Raw genomic sequence first — 17,997 nt, 5'->3', positions numbered from 1 at the left:
CCAATCGATCTTGTTATGGGATGAGAGCACCCAACAATAGAAAATAAAAAAAAGAAAGAATGTTCAAAAAGTGGCCTCATCTTGATTTAAGTTTTTTTTTGTAGTCAAACGAAAACTAAAATCAAACATGTACCGGCCACGTCACTTGTATTTTTGTCCATCTGATGAGTTAAGCCTTTTTCAACTGATTTTTATAGTTCGTTCTTATGTTGTACTGTTATACCACTGTCCCAGGTTAGGGGGAGGGTTAGGATCCCGCTAACATGTTTAACCCCGCTACATTATTTATGTATGTGCCTGTCCCAAGTCAGGAGCCTGTAATTCAGTGGTTGTCGTTTGTTTATGTGTTACATATTTGTTTTTCGTTCATTTTTTTTACATAAATAAGGCCGTTAGTTTTCTCGTTTGAATTGTTTAACATTGTTTTATCGGGGCCTTTTATATCTGACTATGCGGTAAAGGCTTTGCTCATTGTTGAAGGCCGTACGGTGATCTATAGTTGTTAATGTCTTTTTCATTTTGGTCTTTTGTGGATAATTGTCTCATTGGCAATCATACCACATCTTCTTTTTTATATCGACAGGTCAAATCAAATTGAATTATGTCGGTGATAGTTCAGTGAAAAATTTATTATTATTATTTAGGGAGCTACCATTTGATTTTTATGGGGGGGCTAGGATGAAAAAATTTGTCCTGCATTTTTTTTAGTTGTAATCTCTGTCCTGCCTTTTTATTTTTCACTCTATTCGGTCCTGTTTTTTTTTCTGTTTATCCTGACTTTTTTTACATAAATTGTCATCCTGACTTTTTTTTTTTGCAAGTGTCTCATCCTGCCTTTTTTTTTTACTCAAAACTCCTGTCCTGCCTATTTTTTTCAAATTTCATCCTAGCCCCCCCCCCCCCATAAAAATCAAATGGTAGCTCCCTTACCAAACATTAGCACTACGTCCTTTTAAACCAGTGAACGGTAACAGATGTATTAACAGGATATCATAAATCTTGTATAAATGAAACTGTTAACCAATAATAACCTTCCAATAATTATTCAGAGGTATCCGTTTGTGCCAATAATGCGTCCTTTTGCGCCAGAACTCATTTGCGAAAATCGTTAGTTGCGCCACAAAAATAATTAGTATCTACTGCGACGAAAATAAAGTAAATGTTCGATTGCCTTATTCTTTAAAGTTAGATTCCTTCCTTTTATAATAAACTCCCTCATCAATTCTTTCCCCTTGCTTATGCCATTTTGACATCAATTGTAAAGTGCAGGGGGGTCTCAACACATGGGGCGGGGGTCTCAACACATAGGGCGGGTGTCTCAACATATAAATTTTGGGATTGACGTCACTCTGCCAACCTTCCACTCATATATTTTTAAGGAAAATCACTACCGGCATAAACATATTTCATAGGCAAATCATAATCCTTTCATATATGTTCCAGCTCTCAGCGAGACATGCATGACATATCTGAATGATATCTTAACCGTATGGTATCATATAAATTACGCTTTACTTCAAAATTAATATATGTCCACCTACGGTATTCTAAATACAGTGTCAGGAACCCACACAACTGATTTCAAGTTTTTTTGTACGCTTCAGAATCCAATCAAATTGGACAGACCGAGGACGTTTAGGTAAAACATGCTAGTGATTTGTATTCTATCTAAAGAAATCACAAATCTCCATAGTCAAGAAGAAATTAATGTGACCTTTGAAATCATCATTGACATAATAAATAACCAATGAAATTGTCTAAATTTCGTAACACCTTGTAGGATAGGCAAACTTAATTGAAGTATTTTGCATCCCCTCTTCTTTCGTTATGCCTGCGTCACACTGTCCCGATTTTTACGCCGATGGCAACACGATTATGGAAATTTTCAAATCGGGACTGATCGTATCCAGATCGGGCTGTTCGTAGTGCCATCTTTAACCTTCGTAGAACCATCGGCCACTTTTTCTAGCCTTCGGAGACAACTTCGGGAAGGGTTCTAAATTTTTTAACATGTTAAAAAATCCCCGAAGGTGCGTCCGATGTTTAGGGTTCGTATTGAGTTCGTATCACCATCCTCACCATCGTAATGTCACCGGGAATGCATCTTTGAACATCGTATTGCATTAGTGTTTCCATCGTTTCCATCGGGCAGTTTTGACATTACGATGTCTACACGAATGAATCACGAAGCTAACCGAAGGTCTTACGATGGCAACACGACTTCGTGAAGACCTCGTAATCCCGTCGTGATGCCATCGAATAAAAGTACGAAGGTGACAAGATGGAACTACGACGGCAATAAATCCAGCTAAATGTAAGTTAATTTTAGCGCTTAAATACATTTAAAGTGCCATGCGCGATATGCACTGGTCAGTCTAATACGACAGTTAAGAAAGACGTTCACAAAACATGGACCTCATATCATATGATTCTATGAGAACAAGAAAGGCGACAGCGTTGTTTCTATTAATTCAAATGGAACAAGAAGAGCAGGTATTACAGGCTCAGGAATTACTTTTACAAATAAATATTATTTTTTGTCAATTTTTCATATCAAATAACATAATAAAAATCATAAACGCGCCTCGTATACCAACACTGCAGGTACACGTATATAGGGAAACCAACTTTTACTTCATTATTCTGATTTTTTATGTATCGTCTGAGTTGTTGTCACACGAATGTTTACTCCATAAACATTTTGTTTTCTATATTTCATATTTTGCCGCATTTGTTGCTTTCTCCACATCCTTCCTTTAGTCTATATTATTATGATATTCTCCTGGAAAGAGCTCTTTTTGAATAAAAGGGATCAACGAACCCATTACCTTACCTTTAAGATAGATCAGTAAACATGGGCATAATTATGGGTGATTATTCTAGTGTACACATTTTACAGTTCAAACAAGGCAATGCCGAGCGTGGCATCCCCTCGTATGTAACATATTGGGGACAAATATGGACACTATATTTGTATATGACACATGCAGAAAATGGTAAATTGAATACGCATATTTGATACATAAACTATTTTTTAAGAAATCAACCAAATTATTCAGTAACTGGAAATACCCACGGTCTTCCGTCTTATGATTAAACCAAAAATTAAATGTACAATATAATATATATTCAATATTGATCAAACAATTTAAAACGCGTGATGCCTTCGGCATATAATTTAAATGCATCGTAAGCTGTACACGACGTCTTTTAGACATCGTATGGCCATCGCGCCATCATCGTAATCCATCGTGTAGCCTTCGTGATCCATCTTGTAGGCTTCGGCTGAGATATGAAGCTTAAATACCGTCTTCGGTTAACCTTCGTTTGTCCATCTTTTGCTATCGTATATACTTTCGGCACCATCGTATAGACTTCGTTATTCATCGTACTTGCTTCGGTCACTTTTGGGGATTTTAACGAGATCGGGACCAACTTCGTACGAACTTACAATTTTCGCATTCGGGTGTCCATCGTATATAAAAATCGGGACAGTGTGACGCGGGCATTACAGAAAACATCGACGAACTAATTGATTTTCACCTTCCAGTTTTGTTTGCGGTGATTGTCCACGTATTCATATATATAAAATCCATTGAGTTTCAGTGTAAAACGATCAATATATTTTCATATGTGAAAAAGATAACAGTCCATAACCACAGGAGTATCGGAAAATACAAATGCATGCTAACTCTGAAGATCTTCCGCTCACGATGAAAAGAAAGTTATTTAGTAGTTGGACTGTTATATACAGAAACAGGGGGGAGTTAATTTGGTATTGTTGCAAATATTTGAATAACATTTTCTTTCTTAAAATACACGAATACAGCTACAACACAATGTACGACCTATATATATATGACTGTTGTCACGTTCTTTTTTATAACAGTTGCATAGAGGTTATTTATCCTTTTACTTATGTACAAACTATTATATATATACATATGCAATTTTGTTAACTATTACTAGGTGTGGGGAAAAGAGCAACAAACTTTGCCGCTCTTTCAGAACTTGGGAGATTTCCTTTACATTTTGATATCACCATGTCTATGATCAGATACTGGCACCGGCTTGAAATTTTGGGTACATCCTTTCCCTTACTAAAAGATGCATATTTAGAGTCAAAGCTATTATTTGAATAAAAAATTTCCTCTTGGTATGGATCTTTAATCTATTTGAAAAAAATTAATGGGGTTGACAGTCTAGCCTTTGCAAGCAACTTTAGATTCAAAATTTTAATTAAACAGTTTTTGTATCAGCACTATGAAATACAGTGGAGAAACCAAATGCCTCACCTGAGCAGAGGAGAAATTTCACTCGATTGCGTATTTCTTCTCACAGACTAAGAATTGACTCTCTATCAGGGTACTATCAGACAAGACATCATATATATGTCTCAGGTGCACCTCAAATGAAGTTGATGATGAAAAACATTTTTTATTCTCGTGTAAATCATCTCAAGATAAGAGAAATTGTTTTACTGATTCCACTATTCAATCACTATGCCTAAACTTTACGCGTTTGATTCCTAGCCAAAAACTGATATGCCTCCTAATGTAGAGAATCTTGATATCTTGATATCTGTCTGTGATTAAGTTGATGAAGACAAAATATAACTTTATAAAGATAAATGTTTAAATCAGGCTTTCTGCAGTAAGCAAGAGGTTGGCATGGTGGGGTTCAGGGCACATCGTATAAGTTCTATTTCCTCTTTAATTGACTCTTGCAGTTGTGTCACTTTAAATAGTACTGACTCCTCTGCATCAGGCACGAGGATGACATAACAGTTATGTGCAACTTCTTACAATATCTTACCATATCATTAATGTTCCGACCCACATTTTAATATGCACCCACCATGTCATATAGAACCGTCCTTTAATGCCTCCTGTAGTTCAGCTAGATATATTTAGCCTACTCACAGAATTCTTTTTTGTTACTTTCTATAGAGGTGTAATATATGAAAACTGTTGCTTCATATTTGGGGTTGTAACTATGTAAACTGTATTGTTTTATTTGTTAAAAATAATATCATATAGTGATTATCTTCTTCTTCTTCTTCTTCTTCTTCTTCTTCTTCTTCTTCTTCTTCTTCTTCTTCTTCTTCTTCTTCTTCTTCTTCTTCTTCTTCTTCTTCTTCCTTCTTCTTCCTTCTTCTTCCTTCTTCTTCTTCTTCTTCTTCTTCTTCTTCTTCTTCTATTATATTGGTTATAAAACACAACCATAACCATACTTTTATAATGCTTTGTTACAACAATGGTGAAACTTAAAATAAAAAGTTGTCAACATTACAGAAATAAAATTCTGGAAGAAATAGTCAATATGAGAGATGTAAATATATTTATATATAGTCTTCTAGAAAACAATTTTGGTTCTGTTCAGATATGCCAAATATCATGTCCACAGGCAACTAAAAACTAAATATACATGTAGGTCAATTTGAAAAAAATCTGAAATAAATTTTTGTGTATATATTTTTTTTAATTTATCTATTATTTTTTTCTGGATGGGGAGGAGGGTCTTTTTGTCCAACCGAGTTTGAAAATAGTTTCATTTCACACCACTTAATCAATGACGATAGTCACAGCCTTCTAATATAATATCATATAGTAAAACCCAATGCAATAGTAATGAAAGAGGGTTTTGTTAATATTAACTTCATTTGCCACATATTCTTTTCGTTAGTATATAGTTTGCGGTTATAAGAAAGTACTGAATACAAAGTGACAGCAAGTACAATTATATTAACTGTCAAGTGCTTTTAATTAAGAATTATATGATACGATCATATCCGTGATTAAGCGTGTGTATTTGCATTTTTCCCATATTTTAAAAGAACAAGTTCATTTAATACTTTTAAAAGTATTTTTATGCTTATTAATGTTCATTTTAAGGAATGCTGAAATTTATAAGTATATCAGCAAAAAATGAGATAATTAAACGAAACTATGAAAAAAAATCACAATTCACAATTTTTTTTTTTTGGGGTGGGGTTGGGGGGGGGGGGGATACAAAGCTCGAAGTTCTAACAAATATTATTTTCCGAGTGAATCAGACAAATTAAGATTTATCCAAATCCTAATTAACAACTTATTGGGATTAACTTGTCTATGTACTTTTCTCTGGCTTTTACCTCTAATTTGTAAAAAGTAAAATGTTATGTAGATCAGTATTACGTAATGATCAATGATGATGATTATAGTGAATGTAACAGTTATAGTTGCTGTTGAAAACCTATATCGTTTGATGATGAGCTGTATGAGCAACTTTCCAAATATTCCTTACCGCACTTGACACATGCATATTTGTTGTGATTATTCACGGTTTTCAATGTGTTTGTTATTTCCGAATCATTCTCAGAGGCACTCCCATGGGTTATTCATTCATTCAGAGCACGATGAGGTATACTAATTCTAATTAGATTAACAACCCCGTGTTGTTTCTATGTCGTGAATTGTCCGCGGCGGAAATGGTAACTGATCAATACATACAGACTCCTATTGTTTATATAATTAATAACACACTGACAGTTCAGCCTACTTCCCCTCTTTTCAAAATTTGAAGAATTTTTTAGATGGAATTTTGATGTAGAAGAATTTTATTCAGACATGGAGATTTTAATACAGCTGTATTTTTGTTATTATTTAATTTCGGTATTAACAATACGAGGTAAGCTGATTTATTTTATTATTTCATATTAAAACTTGACCTTAAAGGGTTTTTAGTTTTTTCAACAGCAAACATCATAAATCATATTGAAATAAATATAATATTATGATGTGAATTAAAAGTTAATTTTAAAGAATTTTGCCATCAAAATTGGGAAATATAATAATTTAAAATATTCATTTTAGTTTAATTAGATCTTTTTAAACTAACTTTTTGGTAATTAAAAAAACGAAAGGCGATGGATTTTCCAAGTAGTACGAAAACAATTAGGAAATCCTATGGAATTGGTGATATTTATCATGTTTATTACGTTCTGTTTTTGGTACAAATGCAGAATTAATATTCATGACGTCCAAATCAAATGAAATGGATTTTCTATCAATACTTTTTCAACAGGCAAAAATTTACATTTACATATTGTACGGATTCTTTAGTTAAAGATTTGATAAATATTTTTCTGTTCTGTCACAGTCTGATTGTTCTTCTGACCATTGCAGTAATATTTAAATATTTAACTTCTATGTTCTAACTAAGCAGAAATTCACCTTGTTAGTAACAAACGAAATACAATTATTTCACATATCATACATTTTTCAGTGTACTCTAATTGCGTTCAAGAATATTTACTTCATGGGACAGCGACATTAAAAAGTCAGCCCTATAATTCTATACAGTATGAGTGTGACGACGGATTTGATCTGTTCGGTTCAAATGAAGCCTATTGTTTTGCTGACACATGGACAACACCAATTCCAATATGTCATGGTAAGTTCTACTACCAGAGGCGGATGTAGAGGGTTCCCCCCCCCCTCCCCCACATAATGCAAATTTCTATATCCTCCACTGATTTGGTCACAGAACTTTTTTTACATTTGTTATTTTTTTTTTGTCACAAGATATACTGAAATGTAATACGCCAATAAATGCATGAACTCGTTTGTCCATAGAGAGAACCGATACCTTTAACACAACATAGTCGCGGACATATACAAAAGTTCTGGATTGCTTATTTATAGATGTAAGATGTGGTATGAGTGCTAATAAAGGCAACTCTCAGTACTAGTCCAAGTCACAATTTTAAGGTCCCCCCTTTTTTTTTATGAAACATCAAAGAGTTTGAACCTACACAATGAACTTGCATTTTTATTTTTGATACAATAATAGTTCCTCGATACTTTTTCGACATCAAACTATCTTTTTAAAGATTTAATTAGTACAATGTCTTTGTGATATAACCTAAGGAAAGTTTATCTAAAAAGATGAGACTGCAGAACTGATACGTCCTGCTCGAGTTTCAGAATAATTAACCACACTTATTAAAATTTGTATCTGCAATCATAATTAGATTTGCTTAATAATATCTATTTTTAGATCATACGCTATTAACTATTCATTCATATGTTTTAGCTAAAGGATGCAACCAAAACGACTTCACATCTGTAGAAAATGGAGAAATCGATGTATTATCTGAATCTTCTCTTGTACTTGTGACATGTGATCCTGGGTATATAATGGATGGTGAGAGTACGATCAGCTGTGACGGACAACACTGGTCTGAACCACTCCCAAACTGTCATTGTAAGTTATGTTTGAACCACTCCCAAACTGCCACTGTAAGTTAGGTCTGAACCACTCCCAAACTGCCACTGTAAGTTAGGTTTGAACCACTCCCAAACTGCCACTGTAAGTTAGGTTTGAACCACTCTTAAACTTTTTTTTATTGTATTGTTATATTACAACTGAATTGTGTTTTTTTTACCATGTAAGTATCAGAAAGATAAGGATCGTACATAAAATGTGAGAATGGAAATGGGGATTATATCAAAGAGACGACAACCCGATGAAAGAGCAGATATGTGTCTATAATACTATCTTACATCTGGGATGAGGATTACCGTATCATGTCCAAGATTACACAAACGGAGGGCTTAAACAAATACATATTAATTCAATAAATATGGCAACTAATCTTAGTCCTTGTTGGACCGAAGATATTTATCTTAATCTTTTAAGATGGCAGTGTTGGATTGCAAGATGAATGAAACCACCTTCTTTAAAGCCGTTGTGTAATGAAAATAAATGACAGTGCCTTATAAAATCAAATATAAAAGTATTATGTTTTGTACTATATCCGTATCATGATTTAATATAATATATAAACAAGAAGATATGGTATGATTACCAATGAGACAACTCTTTGTTAGAACACACAGACTTGATTATATTTTATATGCTTTCTTGTAGCTGCAGTTGATATTGTTAGTTGTAATTTTGAACAACATTCTTTATGTGGATGGACACAGGACATAGGTCATCAATCTGATTGGCTGATTAACATTAGAGAAACAGATACTAAACGAACTGGTCCCAAGTTTGACCACACGTTGGGTTCGGAAAACAATAACGGTTAGTCTTGCACGAAACGTTTCAAATGAAGACGTTACACTTATCTATGGTACTATGTTTATCATTTTTTTTTTGTAACTTTGCAAATGTTTATTGGCCTCATTTGTTAAACCAGTATATCAAATTTAAAAAGATTAGTATTCGATAAGATTCACCTTATATAAGTATGATCACTTAATTAATGCAACATTACTAGGCATCAGGTTTAAATAAAGCCACGCCAATATTTTTTTCAATCTTGACAGTATAATTATGTGTAATTGTGGCAAGTTCATATTTTAGTATGAAGTAATTTTTTTGTGTGTTTTGTGTATGGCAGATTTAACACATAATTTTCTTAGTATTTCTGCTCCAAGTCGGGGGAAAACAGTTATTTTTGTTTGTTTGTTATACATCCTCAGCTTTCAAATATTCGACGAGGAAAGAAAATCCACAAAAGCACCGGCTTCGGTCGCATAAAATAAATAACGTGTTGTTTCCATTTTTTATCATCCCGAAATCAACCGTTTAAAGTGATTGCGCATTGCCTATCAGAATCATATATACGTCCCAATTCATAGTTATAAAATTATATTACTCGAGAAAATTTAAAGCTTTTGATATTACACTATATAAGTATATAAATTTTATGATAAGTTTAGTTCATCTTCACCAATTGTTGTCAGATTGAAATGCTTAATGTGATTAGCTGGTATCGTTGGTTTGCTTGCTAGCTCATGCTGTTATTTTAACTATTGGTTCCCTTTATTAAACATTTGTACATATGTATTTACCAATCTAAAAGGAGCGTTTGAGATATGAAATGTATATTGTGAAGTTTCAGTGAGAGTAATTCTAACTGTACAAAGTTGTTCTTTGACAGGTCATTATATCTATATGGAATCGTCCACACCTAGTCGACATGGACACTACAGTAGAATCTGTATGTATGAGAGTAATAACTAAACCATATTGTTCTTTGACAGGTCATTATATCTATATGGAATCGTCCACACCTAGTCGACATGGACACTACAGTAGAATCTGTTTGTATGAGAGTAATAACTAAACCATATTGTTCTTTGACAGGTCACTATATCTATATGGAATCGTCCACACCTAGTCGACATGGACACTACAGTAGAATCTGTTTGTATGAGAGTAATAACTAAACCATATTGTTCTTTAACAGGTCATTATATCTATATGGAATCGTCCACACCTAGTCGACATGGACACTACAGTAGAATCTGTATGTATGAGAGTAATAACTAAACCATATTGTTCTTTGACAGGTCATTATATCTATATGGAATCGTCCACACCTAGTCGATATGGACACTACAGTAGGTTGTTATCTCCTGTCTATCCATGGTATAAAAGTCGTCGATGTTTTCAGCTCTGGTATCACATGTTAGGACCAGAAGAAGCTGGATGTAAGTGATGTCTCTCTTCTGTGTAAATTAAACTTGTAACTACATATTAACAAAAATAATTAAAATTCAATATGACCGATCAATATATACATTTACTTGTTAGGACCAGAAGAAGCTGGTTGGAAGTGAAGTTTCTCTTCTGTGCAAATTAAACTTGTAATTGCATATTACATGTAACTGAATTTTAAAAATTCATATATCACCATATGTATATGTTACAGGCAATTTCTAAATTTAGGCATTTTGTAAAATGACTGAAATTTTTAGGCATTTTCTAAAATGCCTGCATGATTTAGGCATTTTACAAATTGACTATATTTTTCAGGCATTTTATAAAATGCCTGAAAAAATTGTAAGGCATTTTAGAAAATGCCTAAAAGACTAAAACTGAATGGAATGTGCTCAAAATTTAACGACTGGAAATATCAAACAGATTATTTTATTCTATCATTAAATATAGCATGCAATTTAATTTACATTAACATTGAAGATGACAATTATTTTTGCTACATGTAATGATTGGATGACGGCAACTGTTATACATTTTTTCTGAGTTTTTGCAAAGACGTTTAGTGTTACATTTAGTCTCACCATTAGCACTACAGCCACAATTTGTGTAACCCTGACCATCACACAAAGAAACTTAACTGAGAGCTTTACTGAAGGATATTTCATTATCATAATTTACAGATTGAATAGCAATAAAGTTACTGACAGACTGTTCAAAGTGATTCCTAGTGTAAGGTCCACGTAGTATTCCATCTTTAATTTCCAGTTGATAACCATGCTCTTCCGTTCCAGTAACAACAGTTGATCCACATGGGGAAATGCAACTAATACATTCGCTCCAATATCTGCCTCTGTCAAAACTCTTTCCGACAGATTTCCAAGCTGACAGCTTGTTTTGTCATTGAGTCTGATGCATGCCTTCTTTCATTTTTGATAACCTCTTCATTTGAACACAGATAACAAGTAATAGTATGAGATATTGAATGATGCATGCTTTTCAAGTGGCAAATATTCCATGCATATTCAATAGGCCTATGAGGCAACTTAATGGCAACAGAAGTCGTCAACTCAATCTTAATATGTGATTTTGTCCTTTATTTTACTTAATCAATTTTTAAAATATTCCTTGAGTGTATCATACTTTTATTTTCAATATTTTGCAAGATAAGCAATTCAGGCTCCTAGAAGCCTACAGATTTACGTATTAACGCTTGTTACATTTTTAAAGAATAATCTTAAATTGTTTTTACTCAACCCTTTTTGTAGCATTACAATATCGTTTTATCATCTATTTCATGTATTTCATATTTACACAATTTGCCTGAAACAGACCAGGCAATTTGTAAAATTTTCATTAAAAATTTCAGGCATTTTACAAAATGACTAGGTTTTTTTTAGGCATTTTATAAAATGCCTGTCAACTTTAGGCATTTTAGAAAATGCCTAAAAATTCAGTCATTTTACAAAATGCCTAAATTTAGAAAATGCCTGTAACATATATGTACTGACTCGTCCCGAACGCAATCAATCCGATACACTCGACCTTGCTTATATATCATGCAATATACATCTCAATCTACTAAAATGACTCGCTATTTTACCAACGGTCTTTATTTGGTGTTACTTCTGTTAAAGAACATTGTTAAACCAGACAATTAAACGAGCCACTCCTCTTACAATATCTTAGAACCGTATTGTAACTGGCTGTGTGGTTTACTTAACGCTGCTATTGCTTGCATATGAATATATCTTGATGGAATGGTCACTTAGACATGTTTGCTACTACATTATCATAACATTAGAAACTTGGTGATTAGCGTCAAAGGCGTCAAAGACGTATAAATTGCACAACCCTAACATATTATATAAGCACTTCACTTCTTTGCAAACATCATTGCGACTGACCATACAAGAAATAAAAAGATTATTCAGACCCCCGCTTTAAAAGTGGGGTATACTGTTTTACCTCTGTCCGTCCGTCCGTCCATCCATCCGTTAGTTCATTCATTCATCCGCCAATCAATCCATCCATCAGTCCGTCTGTCCGTTCCATAAATAGTTATCGTCGCATCTTTCTCAGGAACTACATCATAATAATTTCTGAAATTTGGTTTCAGGGTTTATATAAGTCAGTTATACCGTGTGATGCGTTTTCAGATTGATCACTCAACAACTTCCTGTTTATCGTATACTCTTGGCGGGCGGGGGCATTATTAGAGAGCAGTCACTGTAGCTCACAGATTCACTTGTTAACGAATATTATAAACAAGTCAGGCATTTTTACAAAAGCCATAACTAGTTTCTATAGCTTGGATAGGCACAGTGGATACACATGAAAATAAATCAGTGTTATTTTCCATATTTTTTATTATTCATCTCTTAATCTCTTAACGAACAATATATATATGTATATATATATATATCCTATTTATTTGTTTTGTAGATATGGGTAACCTAGAGATTCTCCTGCGAATACCATCAGGGCAAGATCACGTGGAAAGTCAACTCTTTCTCATTGGTGGTAACCAAGGAAACGAGTGGCTCAAAGCCGACGTGTTTATTGAAAGACAGAAAGGAGATTTTCAAGTGAGATATTCAAATATAAAGCAGTTCTTTGAAAGAAAACTAATTTTGAAAAAAAATAAGAAGTTGATATTTTTTTTCTCGCACTGTTTTTGTTAACTATAGGGTTATTTATTTGTCATGCGCTATCTGAAAATGGCAGATCCAGAACTTTTTAGAAAGGGAGGGGATGACTGCCCTTAAAGAAGGGGGTGCTCCAGTCATGCTTCAGTGATTTCCTATATAATCAACCAATTTTTCCTACAAAATAAGAGGGCCCTGGCCCTAATTTAATGGGACAAGTGAGCTCTTCTCATTACTTGGCGTCCGTTGTCCGTTTGCACAATTTTTCTCCTCTGAAACTAATGGGCCAAATTTAACGAAACTTTGTCACAAAATCATAATTAGGGTATCTAGTTTAAAAATGTGTCCTATGACCCGATTGCTAACCAATTCAATATGGCCGCCATTGTAAAAATAGAACATATGGTAAAAAGTTTTGTCTATTATTTTGAAAACCATTATCTTTTGGGGAAATCTTACGGGAACAAAATGATATGAATGTTGAATATGCACGGTGAGCGACATATGCATTTTAGAGCCTTAGTAAAGTCTTGCGGATATGAAATTTCACCTGTTATGTCCTTGATTTTCTGTTCATGCTATTTCCGGAGTATGGTTCTTGAATTAGCGATAATTCATAATTAGGATTTCAGACAATTTTGAATGTAAATAGCTTTCAAACTAATGTAAAATAATTGACATTTCTAACAAATATTCTATTTTGATTTTGCCTATCCAAATTATTTGAATTTTAGCAAAAAGGCGAAATAATGCAGTAGAATAAAACATTTTATCAACGTCTCATCTTTTACAAAGCAAAACAACAGATACAATATTTAGTTAATGTCTCACCTTTTACAAAGCAATACACAACACATTGATTAAAGGAAATTACATAATATGTAAAAAACCATTCATATAGAATTATGATAGTCTATTATTTACACATTTAACAGATGTTAAAATATTTTAAATCGATTGAGAAGATTCTTTATCGTAAGTCATGATTATGATTTAAAAAATAATAAAACGAAATTAAAGTAAGATCCAAGAGTTACATTTCTTCTTACATGTTTAATGAATTGTGTATATGCAATGTATTTGTGTCTGTTTGTTTGTTCACGCATCGGCGACAATATAATGGAATTTGATGCGACTGTCATACAAGTGAGAGGTTTAGCTAGCTATAAAACCAGGTTCAATCCACCATTTTCTACATTAGAAAATGCATGTACCAAGTCAGGAATATGACAGTTGTTGTCCATTCGTTTGATGTGTTTGTTCTTTTGATTTTGCCATTTGATTGAGGACTTTCCTTTTTGAATTTTCCTTGGAGTTCAGTATTTTTGTGATTTTACTTTTTTTTGTATGTAATTCTTCAGTAACTTATTTTAAAAATTACATGTAGGTATGCAGTTGTAACTATAAATAAAGGCAACAGTAGTATACCGCTGTTCGATATTCATAAATCGATTGAGAAAAACAAATCCGGGTAACAAACTAAAACTTAGGGAAATATAACATCTGTATTTGTACAAAATATCTATATTGTAATATTTGAAATGATTTGTGAATCTAACCGTCACGTTTTTATCATTATAGATTGTTGTACAAGCCACAAGAGGGCGTAGTCATACAGCTGACATAGCCGTCGATGATTTCAAGTTTTACAGATGTACAAATGGTAGGTTTAATTAGACATTATTATTTGGAATTAAGTTTGAATTGAATATTTCATTCCACTCATCAGCTCTCTATTGTTTTTTTTTTCTGTATAAAACTTAGTATAAGACTAGTAGATTAATTTGAGTTTTTAAACTTAATAACCTGCACTATCCAAAATGAAATTCTTTTTTTCTATATTTGCATCCTACCTAGTAGAGTTAGGGACGACATCAAAAGTTCAATGTAGGATAAAAAACTTAATTCACATAGTTTTTTCACTGACACCCCACCCCCCTCTTAACTTAATTTGGGAAAAATTGATTTACCAATAGGAATATATGTAATCGATTTTAGATACACAAAACTTGTTGAATTTTAAACCCCCCCTCCAAAAAAAAACCAAACTATTTGATTTAAGTTTTTTTTTATCCTACATCGATCTTTTGATGTCGTCCCTTAACTTGTCAGTCTAATTTTTAACTAAACAAAACTAAAAAAAAAAAATAATAATTTAAATACACATTAAAACTGAAGAAGAAAGCTGATCACGCATGCACGACATTGTGAAATATTTTACGTTCAATGCACGTTGTAGCCTTTATAATCTGATAATGCTTGATTATTAAAAAAAAACCAAGCCTTTACTTGAAGAAGTTGTGTAAAGAAAAACCATATACGAAAGTTGAAAATTTAAGCTTTCCAACACACAGGATGACCGCCTTCCTTGATTACACAGATGACTATGACTTCTCCATTTAAAATTACAATAATCACTGTACTTATACATAAAATAATTGTTCATTTTTCATGAAACCGTTTTCAACCGTAAGACATCCTCACACCAAATGATTTTTCTCGGTACTCGTTTTAAACTAAAAAAAAATGGATTTTGGTTCGTTATGACAATATTTGATATCTATGCAGTTTTCAAGATAAAATCTTTAAATCGCTGTTCATTTGATATCAGATTTTATTGCATAGCATTATAATATTCCCCACAGAAAGTTAGGGAAGTACACTGATTTAAATCTTTTTATTTAATTTTCAGATACAGATCTTGAGAGTGAAGTCGATTATGTAACAACAACTTTATCTCAAGAGAACAATACCGTAACAGATAAACCCATGAACAACAGTTCTTCTAAAGATGTCCTGTTTAACGATGCCATTAAAGTCAGCGTAGATAATGGTAGTGAAATAACCAGACTAAGTGACGACAAGGTTCATACTCCTAATAAATCGGATACGAAATTACCTTCAAATAAAGAAGCTAAACCAGAGCGGCACATTTTGAATATTATGAAAACAATTGTTCCAATAGAAAACACCATCCCTACATCGACACGTGACATCCATGTGCATATCAAAGGTTCTTTGACTACAGTTGAAGCAATCCCGTTACCCGCAAGTTCAGAAGTCTTGGTTATGATACCCAAGCATGAAGGCGTTGAGTTATCATCTGACATACATGTAAAGCCAATTACAGAAAATATTGAAAAATCAACGGAGAGTTTTGTTATATATCCAGCAGACGAGGGAAATTCGTTTCAAAATGTGGTTGTCACTAAACGAAATCTTATTTCTCCTCTTAAAAAATCTGTTTTTACAACGTCTTCATCTCTGCAGACTAGAGCTGATCAAACACTGCTATTTAGACCTGAATTTATAGCAGGTATCGCAGGGGTAGGTTTGATTATTACCCTAGGCGTTGTTCTTATTTCCATTCTTATCTACAAGAGGAGGAACATTTGGGGACGAAAATCTTCTGATGATCAAGGTCAAGTACTTTACACTAAGAATGTTCAACAAAGTGTGTGATCGTTCGGTAACATTCGTCACAACTCGGCCAATTCCGTACCTTCATCTTCCAAAGGTAGCGGATTCAGCCGAGGATTGACGATTGCGTCGACAAGTTCCGTTTATCAAAAACATTCCATTTAAAGTTGTGATTTATGCGTATGAAAATACTGGACACCTGCAACTTTAATTGGCTTTATTTCCGTTAGCCAAACGCTGTCACCGTATTTAATTCATATCATGACTGTTTTTTATTATGTTTTTTAAATTCTAACATGTCTAATATGACCACTGACAAGAGTTACATTTATTTTGTTTGATAGTTATTATTTGTTGATTTTATACTTTTGTAAACATAAAACGAAATTTGATATTCAATTGTTTCATAGACATGCTTATCCTAATTCATGTTCAATTGTTGTCTTTGCATGGACATCTCGTCATGCGTTTGTCAATGCTGGTTCCCTGGTAATCACCGTTAAAATATGTGAGGATCTGGATGGGGTCTACAGGAGTGAGAATATGGCCAATTACCGCAGAATAAAATTCTAACTAAAATTTAAGAATAGAAAAAAAGACAAAAGTACTATGGTAATATAAAGAACGAACAGAGAAAAATAGGCAGAAATTACAAGGAATAACGAAAAATAACTTTAAAAAATTAAGGAAAACACAATCGAAGGATCCTTATTCATGCATTTTATTTCTTGACTGGTGAGCGTGAAGAATTTTGAAATCCTGTGTAAACAGTGGTTTGTTGTGAAAGACTGAATGTTGGCCTCTAAATGTCTTTTAATTGCTTTGTTTTGTTTGTATGTGTGTGTGTGTGGTTGGGCCGCTGCCTCGTTGACTTTAACACCACATTACTTTTATGCATGTCACGCTGAACAAAAAAACAAGACATTGAAGAATAAAGTAGTTGAGGAATATTAAATGTTTTGGACAGTATGAACTAGACAAACAAATTAAATAGGTATACTAGCGTGGTTAAGTGTACCTACAAAAAAGATTGCAATATTTGCTCAAGGGATTTTATGTAGTGACACCGTCAATCTCAAAGTCCAAGGATCAATTATTTTCCGGAAGCAGAAATTTCTTTTCAAGTAGTATTACATCGTTATTTAAACTATTTCCGATATTATATAATACATTTAACTGTTCATGGTGTTTGAAACATAGAAAAATATCCTTACCAACTATTATCGAGTTAACGAATACATTACCATCTATTAAACTGTCTCGAAACTAACACTGCATACTATGTATTATTGTAATTGAAAATAACCCAATGAAAAACTAAACAATTTTTAAACAAACATGACCAAGCATTTTGAAAGCTTTTAGTTTGTAGCTTGGCCAACGTCATACTCATTTTACTGGCCCAATGCAAAATATATGACAAAACAAAACA

General features: G+C 33.2%; 1 protein-coding gene across 2 annotated transcripts; it reads left to right on the top strand.

Annotated features, from left to right (window-relative positions):
- Positions 1–6,371: 6,371 nt before the first annotated feature.
- LOC143082529 (uncharacterized) lies at positions 6,372–16,964 on the top strand. Of its 2 annotated transcripts, none has more exons than XR_012980413.1 (8): positions 6,372–6,669; positions 7,267–7,434; positions 8,077–8,247; positions 8,914–9,075; positions 10,144–10,490; positions 12,943–13,085; positions 14,727–14,808; positions 15,838–16,964. XR_012980413.1 is itself a non-coding variant. In XM_076258244.1 (8 exons), the coding sequence occupies exons 1-8, from the start codon at positions 6,609–6,611 to the stop codon at positions 16,605–16,607; spliced, it is 1,698 nt and encodes a 565-aa protein (XP_076114359.1). In that variant the 5' UTR covers positions 6,379–6,608; the 3' UTR covers positions 16,608–16,964. The 2 variants fall into 2 exon arrangements, 1 of the variants encoding a protein (XP_076114359.1); XM_076258244.1 differs by having other exon boundaries at positions 6,379–6,669; positions 10,350–10,490.
- Positions 16,965–17,997: the final 1,033 nt, after the last annotated feature.

This window comes from Mytilus galloprovincialis, chromosome 7, assembly GCF_965363235.1.
Source record: "Mytilus galloprovincialis chromosome 7, xbMytGall1.hap1.1, whole genome shotgun sequence".
Classification (NCBI taxonomy): Eukaryota; Metazoa; Mollusca; class Bivalvia; order Mytilida; family Mytilidae; genus Mytilus; species Mytilus galloprovincialis.
Note: the sequence above shows the minus strand (reverse complement) of the source record. Positions and strands in the feature narration are given on the sequence as shown.